This window comes from Rhagoletis pomonella, unplaced genomic scaffold (genome assembly GCF_013731165.1).
Source record: "Rhagoletis pomonella isolate Grant_MI unplaced genomic scaffold, Rhpom_1.0 Rhpom_scaffold_00007, whole genome shotgun sequence".
Taxonomy (NCBI): Eukaryota; Metazoa; Arthropoda; class Insecta; order Diptera; family Tephritidae; genus Rhagoletis; species Rhagoletis pomonella.
Window position 1 is genome coordinate 52,233,698 of NW_023458561.1, and position 17,414 is coordinate 52,251,111.

The 17,414-nt window shown below is 34.4% G+C and overlaps 2 protein-coding genes across 2 annotated transcripts; both read right to left on the reverse strand.

Annotated features, from left to right (window-relative positions):
* Positions 1 to 7,115: 7,115 nt before the first annotated feature.
* Positions 7,116 to 13,557, reverse strand: LOC118743049 (probable cytochrome P450 12c1, mitochondrial). The gene is made up of 7 exons (XM_036475526.1): positions 12,630 to 13,557; positions 12,428 to 12,574; positions 11,618 to 11,741; positions 10,164 to 10,410; positions 9,960 to 10,073; positions 7,797 to 8,232; positions 7,116 to 7,742 (listed from the first exon to the last, which is right to left on the reverse strand). The coding sequence occupies exons 2-7, from the start codon at positions 12,560 to 12,562 to the stop codon at positions 7,143 to 7,145; spliced, it is 1,656 nt and encodes a 551-aa protein (XP_036331419.1). The 5' UTR covers positions 12,563 to 12,574; positions 12,630 to 13,557; the 3' UTR covers positions 7,116 to 7,142.
* Positions 13,558 to 15,712: 2,155 nt separating this feature from the next.
* On the reverse strand, positions 15,713 to 17,408 carry LOC118743050 (probable cytochrome P450 12c1, mitochondrial). The gene is made up of 2 exons (XM_036475527.1): positions 17,072 to 17,408; positions 15,713 to 17,000 (listed from the first exon to the last, which is right to left on the reverse strand). Exons 1-2 carry the CDS (start codon positions 17,327 to 17,329, stop codon positions 16,401 to 16,403), a joined length of 858 nt encoding a protein of 285 aa, XP_036331420.1. The 5' UTR covers positions 17,330 to 17,408; the 3' UTR covers positions 15,713 to 16,400.
* Between the last annotated feature and the right edge of the window lie 6 nt (positions 17,409 to 17,414).

Below are 17,414 nucleotides of genomic sequence, written 5' to 3' on the forward strand. Positions count from 1 at the left end.
TTTTTTTGGCGCATGCGTATGCTTTTTGGCATTCGAACGTGTTGCGCGTAACTTGGATTTGCTGGCGATTTGACGATCGCTCAACTGTCCAATTAACAGTTTCGCAGTTGTTATTAAGTCGTTTGCTAAAATATCAGCTTACACGATTCGTTGTATCGCATAGTTACCAGAGTAGTTAATGCTAGGGTATTAGGTAACGAATGGCCATTAGGAGGAGCTGGCAGCGGCTAGCTAGTTGGTTGGGCTGTCCAAAAATTTATTTAAATGAGAACTTTTAAGAAATTCGAATACGAGCATTTTACTATGTGTTAAGCTTTTGGGCAAAGCGAAAAAAATACATAAATATCTGCTGATGGACGTGTTTTGTATGATGAATGCGAAACAACAAATTTAGAGTAATGACTTGGAGATAAGAAAGAAATTTGAAATTATGCTTTAAACGGTAAATTAATTTACATATATACATATACATGCACTAAGGTAAACTAAGATTAAAGTGGCGTTACTCCTGATTCCTTCCTTTTTCTACAATATAACACTGCATCACGGAATACATGGCAGGAAGATGGCAAGATCAACATAAAATATGTTTGACAGTTCCAAAGATGAAAAAGGAGTAGAGAGCATCATATACCAACATTCCAAATAAACGGTTTGGAATGTCGGTATATGATAATATCCATTTCTTTTTCATCTTTGATGACCCTTGTGGAAAAATAATCGGTTCGGATTTTAAGATTTTAATTTAATCGAGTCAAAAACTTTTTCGTAAAATCAAAGAAATCACAAAAATTTAAATTTTTAAGTTACAAACAATTCTCCCTTGATTTTCATGATTTTTGTAGAAAAACCCTTGATTGCAGCTCGGTTCATTCGATATTTGTTTTATCGACATAACTTACAATGATATCTTAATTTAAATGGAGAAGATGTAGGGTATGATCATAGAAAAGGCTTAAAAAACAAAATTACCGAAGGAATTTGTTTCATAGGAGAAGCTTGATCTATTTGAATGAGATGGGTAATAAACCTGCAATTAAGAGTTTTTCTAAAAATTTGTCTAATCAAACTCACTTCTCTTTTTCGCACAACTGAAAAACTCGGTGAGCATCTTCAGCAACCGCTAGACTATTCGTCAATAGGTTTTAAGAGCAGCAGTGAACGGCTGCGAAAAACGTGTCTTATTGGCTTGGCTGAGGAAAATTCTACTATTTCTCCGCAGTACTGAGATACTTTTTTTATATATTTGTTATTTTTTTTCAAATACTAGATTCAATACTAGGCGCCTTTACTAAAGTTTTAAATATCATTAAAGCTTAATATATGTATATCATTCTAAAAGCTCATTTTCGATAAAGACCTCAACAACCACGGCGATTATGTAGAATCTCAGCTTTATTGTTAGCCGAAAAAATACTTGAAAAATAATTTAGAAATACTTAGATGCAAAAAATGTTTACTGTTGTAGTGGAATTTCACTTCACTTAAAATAATTCCATTCACATTCACAATTCTGCCTAACGCAAGTGACCTTGATAGCAAGATTCAAGGCCGATAAATAACCAAAGTACATATGTAGAAAAAATGAATATGTAAAATGCTGTGTAATGCTAACATGTAAGGCCTTTGTTTATAAATCGACTGCTCACTGAGCGGTGACCAATAAAATGGGCCACAATACATATGTACATATGCGCATGAATCGCTTACAACAAAAGACTGATCGAAAATATGCAGCATAAATTTTTGCTGAACGAGTTCGCTAGCGTATGAGGCACGTGCAAATGCGTAACGATGATGCAGCAAACGGATTTGTTGAACAAAATTGTTAACACGCCCCAAAGGCGGCATAAGTGCACATGTATGTATGTATGCACCCAAAAAAAAAAAAAAAACGGAAAACACAAAAGGTATTCAAATTGAGCGATTGACAAAAATAAAAGATAGCAAAGCAACCCGCATACAATAAAAATCAGGGTGCGTGCAACAAACAACACAAGCACAATCAATGCTTGTCGAACACATAGCGCACAGTAGTGCAATTGTCAATACATGAATGCCATAGGCGAGCCTAGCTGCTGCGATATGTGTTTTATGAGTGCTTTTATGCTGTTTACACAATTGCATGTTGTTGTTGTTGTTGTTGTTGTTGTATGCCCTTGAATGTGGCAGCTTGTGCTGAGAAATGGGTTAGATGGCCAAAACAACGGTAGACAAAGTGGCATGTTAATAAATTGGAATTGGTCAATGTACTCGCATTTACTTACATAAAAGTATGTGTCTGTCTGCTGCTGTGGCTAACACAAATATATGTCGCTCGTTGATTTTTTTAGAGGCATGTACTATGTGCTGTATGTAATTTGTTTGTGACGCACAATTGGCAATAATTAGCTGGCCGCTTATTTTTTACACACAGCATTCTGCCGGTTTCTGTAAGCTGAGCAGCGGCGAACCAAAGCTCTACCGTTGATTAAAATTCTCTTTTAGACATTTTAGATTATTGCTAATCAGCAACTGCCGCTTTAGTGTACATACATATGTGTATGTATAGTGGACTTTCAGTTAGATACTAATACATGCACACACATACATATGTATGCACATGCGCATGGATTTACTTAGCTGCAAGTTTGTGCCTTCAGTCTTTCGTTGTGTTACTGCTCGATCGCTGCTAACGCATGATTTTATGTGCACCGCAAATGCGTTGATGGTATTTGTTTTTTTTTTCTAATCTTGTTTTTTTTCGCTGTACTTCTTACCTTGCTTTTAATTTGGATCATAGCTTACTTTGGTTATTTTTGTTTATTTGATTTTGTATTTTTTCCGCTCATTGCCGCCGCTTAGTTAGTAGCAATTTTATCAACGAGCGCAAATTATTTAGCTAGTTAAGCGTAAACATGTCTGCACAGCATTGCAAGCGCGTAATCAATTTAACACTTAAAATGTTCGCAGCGCAACCAAAGTTGGTCTAGTTGCGTTTTTACGTAGCATTTTTTTTTCGCAACTACTTAAGTAAATTGCAATGACCGTGAGTGTGGTTGATGAAAACATTTCTTTGCATTTTGTGCGGGAATGCGCAACCATTGAGCAATTGGCAAGATTTCGATTGAAATTAGTTAAAATTAAATAGATCGAAATATATTTAATTTGTATTTTATTGACCCACATATTGTGCAGCTCAATATACAGGCAATCATGTATTTGTGACTGAGTAAGAAAACTTCACTCAGCTAATCATACAAATAAGTAAAATGAAAAAATAAATGCACAAAACCGAAAATGAGCCAAGCGAAATGATTTGAGTTTTCCTAAACGCACTTTTACTTTTGGGCTTTCTAAGAGATTTATGCCTTGAGTAAAATGCATATGTATGTGCATTAGGGCGAAGTAATTTTATTTCGAAAATAGTGTATGGCATAATCGAATTCTGCGTTCGATGCTAAGCAAAAATGTTGTAAATACTACCAAAAATGACGTTTGACCTTTGACGGAATTTTTAAAAGAAAAATCAGTGTACTGTAATTTTTTTCTGCACAAAATTAATAATTTCATTTTTTTGTGCCACTTGGCTTTGATAAATTTCGTTATGCTTATTAGTTTCGTAAAAAATTGTTTGGTTAAACGGAAAAGTAAATTTCGACCAAAAGAGTTACAATATATTGATTTTCTTTTGAAAATTTGCAGGCTCAAACGTTAATTGTGGTACATAGTTTGTTCGCCATTTTTGCTTAGAATCAATCGTAGAATTTGCATTTGCTTTACACTGGCCTCGAAGTTTTTGCTCCAAACAAATTACTCCGCCCTAATGTACTTATATTAATATGATATTTTAGTGAAATGCGTAACGCACACAGATTTTATGAAACTTTTTTAAAACACAAACGGCGCCTTAGCTAATGATTTTACCCAACATCAGGTGGTTCACTTTCACTGCGATTGGGATTTTTCCATACATCAAACTATTTGTATTCAAATTGGCGTACACCTTCTTGCCACACGCCTTTTAAACTAAAGAGGTAATTGCGGTTTTAAAGAGTAATAGGCAAAGTCAGTGTAAGTATTTTGTTTAAAATAACAATGTAGTATTTAAATGATGGTTTGCAGATGGGCAAACAGAGAAAGTATAAAAATTACAGAATCCATATCTGTGGATCATTGAAGTAGTTATGGTATAAAAAATAGCAAAACTCCATATTCTCAATATTTGGCATTAAGTACATGCATTTAATGGCTTAGGCCGAGACCCACGTCTACGTTGCGACCGAGTCGAAGGATATGTTACCCGGAGTATGCTCATCCATGCTTACAGCTTTCCTAATCTAGCACAATATTTGCATTTTCATACAGGTATTTTTATGCCCTTCAAAAACTTGTAAAATTTGTCATTCTATGTATCTTCTTTAATACCCGCCATCGACGCGAACAGGGATATACATACATATCTACTCATTGCACACCTTTGGTTCGTACACTTTGAAATATTTCAATAATAGATTCTGTGCCTCTCCAAAGTTTTCTCATCTCTTTTCAAGACCGTCCGTAATTGTACGGCATTTCAAAGAACACACGAGATGAGAGACTTGTAAAGCATGATTTATAATGGTGGATCGGCCACCAAGCTAGTCTTCGGTTGATTTCCAAGTCGACCTCTTTGTGCTGTATATTATTCAGACAATGTCCTTTACTACTGGGACATCATGGTTGCCATTTTGGCAAAAATGTACCAGTTTTGGTAATTTTTTCTAATTTGGTACACTGGTACATAGGTTTCAGATTTGGTGCATTTAGTAAAATGAGATGACTATTACTTACTTCATATATTTAGTACTTACTAAAAGGACAAACTTTTGTGTGAAAGCCAACATGAATAACAATCCGGAAAATCTAATATTAATGCAATACTTTGTAATCGAAAAGGCACGGCAATATAAGCAGACAGCTCCTTGCGCTTCCCGTACATTTTAGCTGTACCCTCTTACAAATTACAGTTTTATCGAAATTTCCGATTTAGGCGAATAAACAAAAATGTATGTTTCGGCTTTTTATTCCACTCGCCAGGGAAAATGTAAAAATAATGGCTGACTAACAAAACGTTACAATACAATTTTTGGGCACCGTTTTAATGCAGTATTTAAACTGTTTACATATGCAGAGTTGCAAGACATTGCTACCGTATACATTTTGGTTTGGTATACATTAGGGTGGTCCAATTTTTTGTATTGGGGAAAAAAATATTATCATAGAAAACTAAACTAATAAAGAAACTAATAACTAATACAGGGGGCTCAATGACCTTGAAATACGCTACTGGATCGCAGTGAAACTGGCAAAAATATTGGTGATTTTTATAAAAGGCTCCTGTTGCCATGACAACTGAAGCTTGTGAATTTTTTTAGATAACTTAAACCTGGATGGTTCTTAGGGTACTGAACCAATTGTTTGATTAATAGAAATACTTCTGGAGTAAAATATGAGTAACATGAGTATCCTCTACATTTGTCCTTAGAAACGTTTGGAAAGTTTGGTACCAGCACCTCTTTCGGAAAGAGTAAAACTTTTGGAAAGTGACGAAAACCCTATTTTGGACCACACTAATACATATTTCATATATTGAATATTAAAATAACAATGAGGAACCTTTTGGAATTTTAAATTTTCAAACGAAATGAAGCATCAAAGTTTTTAGTACTGCGCTGAATACTCTAGCGATTAATTTTCGGATGCGTTTTAGAAATGTATACATGCCTTCTTCAAAATAGTTTCAAACTAAAAAATGCTTGAACCTCTTTCGTCTTATGCCCATATTGTGAGACATATTTCAATAATAAATAAATTGAATTAAATATGTGGTATATTTCGACTAATACCCATATAACTAGTAATGATTCATTTAATTTACTAAACAATTTGAATTTAATTAAATTTTTAACCAGGAGGAAATTCCATTCGAACAGTTCAAAATTATTACATTTCTTTTAATAAAAAATTTATAATTTCTGCTTACTGAAACATTTATCTGACTAAGCGCACTATTAGATTTTTATAGAAAAATCGCTTTGTTCGCACCGAAATAGGTGTTGAAGTTAATGCTATTTGCTTTCACATATATACTTACATGAGTATATTTTTCTGGAGTGTATTTTCTTGTGTTTCGATAAGCTCGTGCCAAAAGATAGTAAATATTTTAAGCCGTCGTCATTAGGTAACAATTGGTTTAACAAATGCCCGGTATGTCAGTCAGGGAAAAGAGATAGGCAGCCATCACCTACAACTCAAGTAGGGCGAAATGACAGTTGAAGGTGATGTCGAATGAACAACACTTCAAAAATAAAAGTCCCGCTACAAAAACAGTGGGCGTTAATTTTTTAAAGTTAACTTTCTTTGTTTTGTTGTACTCTTTCACACCTTTTTTATATTTTCGCTAACACCTGTGTGAATAATTATAACTGAATATATCGCTTTGGTAGCGACATTTCGGTTGCATATTGCCAAATGCGTTAGTAATTACAGACATTAAGAGAGGCAAGCTGCCAAATCAATTTTCACCAATTTGTGTTAATGCGTATTTTTAGCTTGCCATACGACACTTTTGTTTTCAATCCATCAGCTGCACGTCATTCATTTAACGCTGTTTGTGCAGAATTTCAACGTGATTTGGTTGGTACCGTCCCTGGATAATTTGCAATAAATTTGACGGCATTAAAGCGATTGGCTGCGATTGACGCGATAAATGTATGTATGTAAGTACATTGTGGAATCCGGCTAGGGGAAAAAGGGACATTTCAGCAAAAAAAAAAAATTAATAAAAATCAACATAAATTCTTAGCCACTTGAAACTTACATTTTTTCAAATAAAATTAAATGGGCTGTAAAACTTCCTACCTTAAATTTTTCTTAAAGATCCGAAAAACGGTTTAAAACTTCGGTGAAAATGGGTTTACAACATTTCACGTATCGGCCTTCCAAATGCATTTTTTTCAGAACAAAATTTGTGTTTTTGCAGGGCAGATTAAGTTTAAAACCTACTTGAGAAAACGGTCTTTAAACATTGCAATTGTGCAACCTTTTTCGTTTTGAGGTAACCCTATAATTCTTACGACAACTAGTTTGAAACCCTTTTTTCAAATAAGAAACGTATTTATTTATTTCAAATCAACGAATTTAAATTTCAACGGTATAGCAGGCGTACTTATAAAATGATATTTGAAGGCATTTTCCGCCGGATAGTTGTATTCAATATGAAAATTTCGCACCAAGTTAGCCAATGTCAGCTCCATTTCCATATCAGCAATACGTTTGCCAACACAGCTGCGTGGACCAAATCCGAAAGGCAGATTAATAAATTTATTCACATTATCAGCAATCAATTGCTCGTCAACATTCATAGATGATGCATCCTTTTGGCGCAGCCAACGTTCCGGTATAAATTCACGAGGTCGTGGAAAGAAACGCTCCTCATTCGGTAATGAATTCGTGGCAATTAAAGCAGGCGTCCCTTTGGGTACTTGATACCCGCTCAACACTAGATCAGCACCAGTTATACGCGCTGTACCAAATGCCAATGGATATAAACGAAGTGCTTCCTTGATGCAGGCGCGCAAATAAGGCAATTGCTTCATATTATCAATAGTGAAACGATCGTTTTTGTGCGGCAAAATAGCAAGAAGCTCTTTGCGCAGTTTTTGTTGCTTTTCTGGATTTTTAGCGATACACAGTACGATAGTAGCGATCGTACTAGAAGGCTGTAGAATAAGTTTGTTGGCATAATATAATTTATAATCGTTTTATGTTCTTACCCCATCCACACCACCCATCAGCATATCCATGGCCATAACGATAGCCGTCTGTCGAGTGATTTTCAATAATTTCTCCAAAACACTGCGTTCCTCGCCTTCGGTGGAAGGGTACTCTTCTAGGCGTGCTACAGCTTCATTGACATATCGATTTGTGATATCAAACATGAGGTCCATAGACTCTTCAAAACGTCGATATGTTGGTGTTTTTATATATTTGTAGAATGAAGGTTTGATTCCCAAATCATAAATGGACTTTAGAAATGCGCTCATATGCTTGCAAAGTAATTTGGCATCTTTTGAATCGGGATTTTTGCGAGTTAAACCGAAGTCATAATCCAGCGCAACCACTCCAATAGAGTCGAAGGCGAGATGATTGATGTCTTCAAAAAAGTTGCCCGGCACTTCGTGTGTATGCGGGTCGCGAATATCGCGGATTCTATAAATAGGGGACGTTTTTGAAAGGTCAGTGAAAATAGAAAATTATTATTATTTTCTTTAATATTTTTTTTTAATTTTATTAATCAATAAATATAATAAAATCGTAACAGCCCCACAATAATATTCAGAATATATGAGTCCGGAAGGAGTTCTAGGTGGGTGGGAAATATGAATTTCAAAAAAGAAAAATGTGTGACTCTTATACGTATGTACGAAGGAGTCATACTTGATCCAAGTTATGAGCCAACAACTTGTGCCAATGTAAAAACAGTAAAGATTCGAAATGTATATCTAAACTTGTTTATACAGAATAAAAATACTCAAAGAACAACCTAAAATATGATATGAGCGATCGTTTAGTACACTTCGTAGAGTAAAAGCCTGGCTCAGAAGTACGACAGGAGAAGAAAAGCTTTCTGAACTATGCCTCATGAGCGTCCATAGAAAACTCGTTACCGAAAATCGCGAGATGATTCAGGAGGAAATAATCGAAAACTTTGCTGAAAATTCGAAACGTTTTTAAATAAAAAATATATCAAAAAAATTAACAAGTATATTTCGTTCTACCGCCCCCCTTACACCAGATCTTGGCTACGCCCTTTTCTGTACACTAAAAATATTAAAGAAAAATTAATATATGGGGGTCTTTAATAGACCAACAGAAGCCAAATTAAAAATTTTTAGAATTTTTGTCTCCATCTTTCTCGTATGTATGTTTGTACGCGCATAACTCGAAAACTAATGCATGAAATTGAATGGAGTTTCCACCGGTGCATTGCTAAAGGTCTGACTTAAAACATAAAATGAAAAATATTAGAGAGTTACCATCTCTTTGAAAATTGCAATTTAAGTAAGTTGAAAAGATAAAGTGAATATTGCAATATGACTGCCAAAAGAAAGAGATTTAAGAAAGACTAAAGCCGAAAATATTTTTGTTGAAGGTTACCAGGTGTATGAAAGTTTTAATTAAATTTACTTGATAAGATAAATTGAATGTTGCAATATGAGTGTGAAACGGAGGCGGTTAAGGAAAGTCTACTGTAGAAAATAATTTTGAAGAGGGTTGCCACCGGTTTGAAAAAAAGCACGCCGGGCATTTGCTAGTTTTAAATAAAAAATATAGTTCACACACACACACACACTCTACAACAAAATCTATAAACCTAAAAGTTTCTAACTTTGTAACAACAAAAATGTTGTACACCTTTTATTCAGTTTTTTTTTATTTGCCCATTCAATTTTGAAATAAGAAAGTGCAAGTTTAAGTTGCTACAAAACACCAATAACTTTTAACAATTTTTTTTTGTCGAGAGTGATGCGCATTTTCTTCCATTTAAAATTAGGTTTTATTATAGGGAAGAAACACCATCAACAAATAAAACTTCCAAAAAGCAACGGTATTTTGTAGCGACTCAAAGCTGGCATAACTAAAAAAATTCTAAAGTTTCTGAATCAATAGTGTGAAGTTTGAATAAAAATTTGGCGCTTTTTTTAGCTGTTGCAAAATTAAAAAGCTTAGAGTTTTACGGATTTTATTGTAGTGTGAACTACATTTATTTTTATTAAAAATTTATAAAATTTAAATAAAATAAAATATTAAAAAAATGGGGAAAAAAATTACTGCACCATTTTAATTTACACTGCCGGGTTTGATAGACTTCTCTAAATTAGAACATAAATGTATACGATTCAATTTTAAAACCGGAGCTGTAAGCGAAAACTCACCTTTTTACAAATTCCAAATTCACATTTTGCAATGGTTCTAAATAAAGTTTGGCATTTTTCGGATGCATCAAAATGGGATTCACTTGATTTCGGAATGCGCCCCATTTTTCGCCTCTGTTACAGTAAGAGATGAAATAAATTTACATGAGTTTTTAAAAACGTAATAAATAAAGTACAAATAAATTGCACATCTGTTTTACTTACTCTGCATTTAGGCCACCCGTTTCGTTAAAGAAACCATCTTTTCGTGATTCTCTGTAGTATCTAATGGCATCTGTTCCGGGCCGACTAGGCCATTTACCTTCGGTGCGTAAGATCTTCCCGAAATCGTCTACATTAAAAAGTACGACCGTGTCTGGTTGCCCAATAACACCAGCCATACGATAGATATCTCCAAATTTCTCACGACATTTAAAAAGGAAGTCATTTAGCGAGAGATTGACAAATTCACCTGCAAATAAGGGAAAATAATATTAAATGGGAATATGACTTCGAAATTTTGTCAATATGTTTATAAAAATATTGTGAGTGTACTCTCTTCAAGATCAGTTTATTTTAAAGCATACCACGCCTTAAAAGTGACATAAATGTCATCATTGGTATATTAGGTACGAATTGCAATTACGTGTCTGAAGATCAACAAAACCGCCGGAGCTAACAGCCTGCCAGTCGAGCTATTCAAGTACGGCGGCAAGGAGCTGATAAGATACACGAAATGAGGTTTCAGACAGAGCGACATCTTTGCGTGTGATTTCCTTAATTTCATGTTAGAGAAGATAATAAGAGCTGCAGAGCTGATTCGCTCAGGAATAATTTTCTACAAGAGCGTACAATTGCTGGCGTATGCCGATGACATGGACATCATCAACCACACAGCCTGTTTTGCCTTTCCCAAGTTGGATAGGTAAGCAAGGCGAATGTGTATGTGGGCAAACGCGTACAAGACGAAGTATATCCTGCCATCAAACAAACAGTAAGCGCATTCACGCCTTGACACCCAAGTAAAGAATTCCGGTTACTTGGTAAACAGCATTAACACCGATCCGGAAATCCAACGCAGAATAACTCTTGCCAATGCTATGCTACTTTGAGTTGAGTAGGCAATTCAGACGTACGATAAGCATACTCTATAAGTCACTCATCATACCCGTGCTGATATATAGCGTAGAAGCATGGACTATGACAACATTCGGTGAGACGGCTCTTTTAGTATTCGAGAGAAAGATTTTGTGGAAGAATTACGGGCCTTTACGCATTGGCCATGGCGTGTACGACACACGATGGAACTATAGATGGGCACGGGACTAAATATTCAATCCTGATCCCGCACATCTCCAAATTCCATATTTAAGTCCCGAACCCGCCCATCCCGACGTTTTTTAAAAATGTAACGCGGGTTTTGTGGGTCCCGAAATCTATCACTAAGGTTAATTCACATGTCTATCAGTTGGCAATACTTTTATAAATATCTTGATTTCAGTACAATGGGCTTTATGAATAAAAACTAAGCAATTGGTTTTTCTTAAAATTTCAGACCGTTTACTCGATTTCTTCAAATAAATTTAAGTAAAATTTTAATAAAGTCTGAATTTTTAATAAAAATCAGTTGCTTAGTTTTTACATACAAACGTATAATGAGATCTAAATTTTTAACTCACCTCCTTTTACGAAACCACGGAACATTTGATATCTCGTTAGTCTGGGAATTGCTTTATAGGGTAGCGCCTGTTGCCATTCCAAGTTAAACGTATTTTGTGATGATTTGGTTTCCATGCTTTCAATCTGCAAATGAGGAGCGTTTCTAAATAAACACCTTCAGGAAGGGATCTTTCAATAAAACCTTCTCGTTGTAAGCTTTAATAGAAGATCTTGCAATAGCGATGCCACTCGAAGGCAGAGCTCTGGCCATTTCATACAAAATGAAAAGTAGTAAAGAATCGATCACGGGTGCCTATCGCTCAAAAGATCTAAAATAAGGGCTCCAAGAAAGCCTATTTGTTTCTTATTTTGCCGACTGGGTTACTAGGAATTTTTATGTTAACAATCAATCTGTTATTTTCACAGTCGCAGTCAAATATCCGTCTGAAGTTTAAAGCCATTATAACAGCATATTCGCACTGACAGAAACTATGATGTGAATAAAATATATATGTTTAAGTGTCTTTGAATTCGATAATACTATTTTTAACCGACTTCAATAATAGGAGAAGGTTATCAATTCGTCGGAATATTTTCTTTGCGACACGGGGTATATATTATATCTGTGACCGTGGTATTACCGATTGAGGGGGTAAGACTAAGAGTAAGAAAGTATGTCTTTTATTTTTAAGGACCACCTTAACCATAAACTACATAGATCAAAACTCAGCTTATGTGCCTATTTCACGATTGAAATTGAGCATTATTTGTTCAGCTCCAGCGAAATTTCCATAACACATATTTACTTCTCCAATTTCATCATAATTTACCTTGGCATTGCTTAGTGTCGACTGCAATGCAATTTGACTTTTCTGCAACTGTTGTTGTTTTTGTTGTTTTCCTCCATACTTGCACACTCGTACGACAGCCGTGCCGGCATTACGGGCATTACAAATTGCTGACATTCTCAAATATGCCTAGAGTTTTACTCGCCTAAATAATGCTCAAATATAAACAAAGAAGCGCGCTCACCGAAAGTGTATTTGTTTGTGTGCATGTATGTATGTATTTATATATGTAAATATTTTTTACACGTTTATTAATTGCTTTATTTTATAGCGCTTTGCGTTGAAAGCGTTGCGTTCGAGTTAGGAATTTGAACTGATAGGAAAATGTGTCGGATGCAATGCTTAAGTACCAGTGCACTGAAAAACAAATACATAGCTTGTGCAGCTGATGCGAATTTCAAATAAAAATGTTATCTGTACAGTGGCATAGAAGAAAAGAGGGAACGATAACTCTGATAAGAACAGCAGAATTTTTCTCCTGCTATTGATGAAAGGTAAATAAAAGGCGTGTGCATATTTGCAGCGCATCATTTCTAAACTGACAAATTTTATCAAATTATGTCACTTGTAAGTTTGACAAAATTCTTCCATTAAAATCGCCATGGCAATTAGTTTTGACTTAAGTTTTAAGCTTTTAATGTAAAGAAATACCCTCTAAGTATATTTCGCTTTTTGTTTAGGTGTTAAAACCCCTATAAAATGCCTCTTTCGAAATATGTTTTGGAACTCATATAAGTACATATTTATTTATGTATATCCACCAGAAAACTTTGCTTTTGTAATGCGTAGGCCGCTAAAAATCAGGTGGGCTGAAAAACAATGCACCCTCTTAGAAAATGTTTAGCTAACCTTCCTTGACAACACAAAAAATAAGTTTCTCTATCAACAAAACATAAAGGGTGTTCCCATACGTAGTGATAAGAAAAATGTTCTTTCATTTCTATTCATTTTTTTGCTTATGAGAATTCGTTGATAAGTATTAGTTAAATTTTATATTACAAGACCTTGAAGTTGGTGTACTGACTAGGGATGTTAGGAATGATTCATTTAATGCAGTTTTATTTAAAACAAAACAAAGAGGAAAAAACTTGAAAAGTTATCGCAAAACTTTATACACAAAATATATACGGTTGCGAGAATATCAATAGGGAAGAGACATTTTGGAAAGTGTTGACTACTTTTCTTTGTTTAAAAAATTTTCATTATTTTTTATGAAAAGCTTACTATCTAAAAAAAATATGTTAGACAAAATTTCAAAGCTTTGAATTTTAACAAATGCTGATAAAAATTTTAAACAGATTTTTTAGAAGTTTTCTGAGATGCCCATGCTATTCATGCAAGTCTGAAGTAGCTTGGACTTAACGTTGATTTTTGGTAATTTTTTTGTTCGCGCATTTTCTTCCATACAAAGTACATATATTCGAAAATTTTTCGTATGGAGAAAATGAGCAATACCTTCCCTAAAAATCTACGGTAAGTCCAAGCTACATAGAATTTGCACTTTGAATTGAATGGGCTATGAAACTGCATACCCGAAATGTTTCTAAAAAATCTTGTTAAAAAGTTCAAAATTTTGATGAAACTTTGTCGAATTTTTGTACAACGTTTGAAATTTTAACTTGCATGGTCTTTGTTATTAAATAATGAGCTACACTGTCATAAAAAACAATAAACATTATTAGCCTTTAAAAATCTCAGCTAAAAGTCTTAAATCACCACCAGCAATTTAATTGAAGTATGATTTTTTCAATTCCGTCAGTTTTCAGATTGAATTCAAACAAAAAAAATTTGTTTCACTTAAATTTCTTTTGGAAACTAGCTACATATGTACATATGTATTATTTATGCGCACTTTTTGCAATACCCTATACCCGTTGTAAACAATTATAAGCAGCAATTATAAACAGCAATTTTTGCAAGCTCATTGCAAACGAAAATAAAAACAGGTTAAAGCAATTTCATATTTATAGATAAACAAAGGTCGTCATGTTCATTCCTGTTTGGATCATAAAGAGTGTGATAAGCACTCATGACGAAATAGTGTGAACTATGTATGCCCATACATATGTATGTATGCACATTAGGGCGGATCGATTTGTTCTCAGCAGTTCTCAGTTTCGGCGACTGGCAATTCAGAACAAAAAAAGTCCATTGAAAACTGGTAAGTCCGTGGCAAAAATACACCGATGTGTTTCTTTGATTCGATGCATCGAAATGTATATTCATATTTTTCGATATATCGTGGGGCATACATACATACATTGATGCATCGATTTGCATAGGATTTTTTAGATATTATTTCTGAACAAAATGTATATGTTATTAGAAAAATTATTCATTATTTATTATTTTACAAAATTTCCAATTTATTCTGTAATTGAGCTAATTATTTTTCTAACGGAACTTTTCGAAGCTACGTCTTTTTCAAAATATGGAGCTGATGGAAACTTTATACCAACGGACTCGCAGTTAGCGCAAAAAAAATCTATGAAAAACAGTTTAAAATTTTCTGCACCAATATTAGTGTTGATATGAGTGATTAGATGCTGATGCGTGGCAGACTGTTACGGTCCCGAACAAAATTATTTGTGTTAAAAATTTAGTTGATTCGACCATATTAAAAAGTTGTTGACAACAAGTTAAGTTTCCATCAAGGGCTTTTTAAACAACTTTCATCTGATATTTTAATATATTTTTTTATGTTCTTACTAAATATTTCTACCGTTTTTATGAGTAACGTTTTTAATATACATACATATATATATATACCGTCAGTAAATAAAGTTTGGGTACAGCGAATTTTTTTCAAAATACGGTTAATTCTACAACGGAAACCCCAAACATCAGAGTTCCAAACCTTATGCAAAATTAAAGAAAATTCTGCAAAATTCCCTTCAAATATTGCACTTTTTACTTACGCGCGCCAGAAAAAAAGTTAAGTATGCAGTTTTTTAGCCCATTCAATTTTAGTAAAACAAAGTGCAAGTACCAGGAAGCTAGGACTTACTATTGTTGTTTGGCAAATTTTTTTGTTGACGGTTCGCACATTTTTTCCATAGCAAAGCTCAACGACCAAATTTTACCATCGTTAGTTTCAATAGTTGCAATAGAAAACTCTTTTCGACACGAAAATTTTCGCTAATTGGTTACAGAATAGCCCCACAGGTCCTCATTCAGTTCATATAAAAAAATGTTCGAGCATACTATGCATGAAAAAATGCCTAAATTGTGAGCAGAAAATTTATCAAAAATGCACTGGTTTTTTAACAACTTGAAATATGCACTTTATTACATTAGAATTTAATGTTTAAAATATTGGTGAAAATTCGTTTAATTTTATAACTTTAGTACAAAGTTTATATAATGAGCTGGACTTATGAAGAAAATGAATAAAAGTTTATTTAACCATAGAACAATTTCCAAAAGTGGTCAACATGTTGAGGTGTTATTTTCTTATGCATACAATATATCAGTTTATTTACTCAGCTTTGTATATGGAAGTTGAATCGGTAAATTTTTCATCCTTTTGATTTGTTATGTCTCAACTCGTATTCTAATTCCAAAACACTTTTTACTTTTCGTCAGTCGATATAGAAGATAATTTTAGGCCACAGCCAAAATTCAACTAGTTAAATTGCATATCATGATATACATACATACATATATACAGTGACGAACAAAAGTATATGCAATTTGCAAAAAAAACCTGAATACAAAGTCGCAAATTAGTAAGCAAATTTGTTGAATTTGCCTGCGTTTTGCACAAAGTTTAGAGATTTTAACTTAATATTTTTTGAATTAGTATGAATTACGTTTTCATAAAAACTTATCGAAAGGAAATTAGAATGAAAAACTTTGCATCATACCTATATTGCGAAAAATTCTCCTTGTCGATATTTTTTTTTTGTTCGTCACTGTATGTGCGTGTAATTAAAATTTTTAGCTAATATTTAATTTAATAATTCAAATCAGTGAACTTAAATTTCAATGGTATTTGTGGTGTATTAAGAAAATGGTTCGCAAAAGCCTTATCTGTGGGATAATTAAACTCGATTTCGAAGTGACGAACCACATTGGCCAACATCATTTCTAACTCCAATTCAACAATACGCTTGCCCACACAGCTACGCGGTCCATAACCGAATGGTAAAAAGATAAATTTACTCAAATCATCAGCAATTAGTTTTTCATCTCCAACTGTCTTCGCATCCTGCTGTCGTAGCCAACGCTCGGGTAGAAACTCCCGTGGGCGTGGGATAAATTTTTCTTCATGTACCAAAAAATTAGAGTTCATAAACACGCGCGTACCTTTTGGTACACGATAACCGCTAAGCGCCACGTCAGCGCCGGTTGCACGCATGTTACCAAAGGCAAGCGGATAGAGGCGCATCCCTTCCTTGATGCAAGCGCGCAGATATGGCAAATGCTTCATATTGTCAGTGGTGAAGCGTTGATCTCTGTGCGGCAGCACCTTCAACAGTTCTTCGCGTAATTTTTGCTGCTTTTCCGGATTTTTAGCAATGCATAGCAACACGGCTGTCAGCGTAGAGGATGTCTGTGGAGTTTCGGTGAATTAACTGTAAATTTTGTTGGTTGTACAAATTATGTCTTTCCCCCTAGACTTACCGTATCCACACCGGCCAATAACATATCCATTGCCATAATAATGGCAATTTTGCGATCGATTTTTAAAAGTTTCTCCAGCACACTGCGTTCCTCGCCTTCCTTGCAAGGGTTCTGTTCCATGCGTGCTATGGCCTCATTAGCATACCGATTTGTCAGATCAAATATTGTATCCATTGTTTTTTCAAAGCGTCGGTATGTGGGAGTTTTTATGTATTTGTAGAGTGTAGGCTTTACACCTAAATCATAGAAGTATTTCATAAAAGCAGCCAAGTTATCAAAGAGTTGTCTGGCCTCCTTCGAGTCGGGATTTTTGCGAATCAAACCGAACTCGTGATCCAATGCA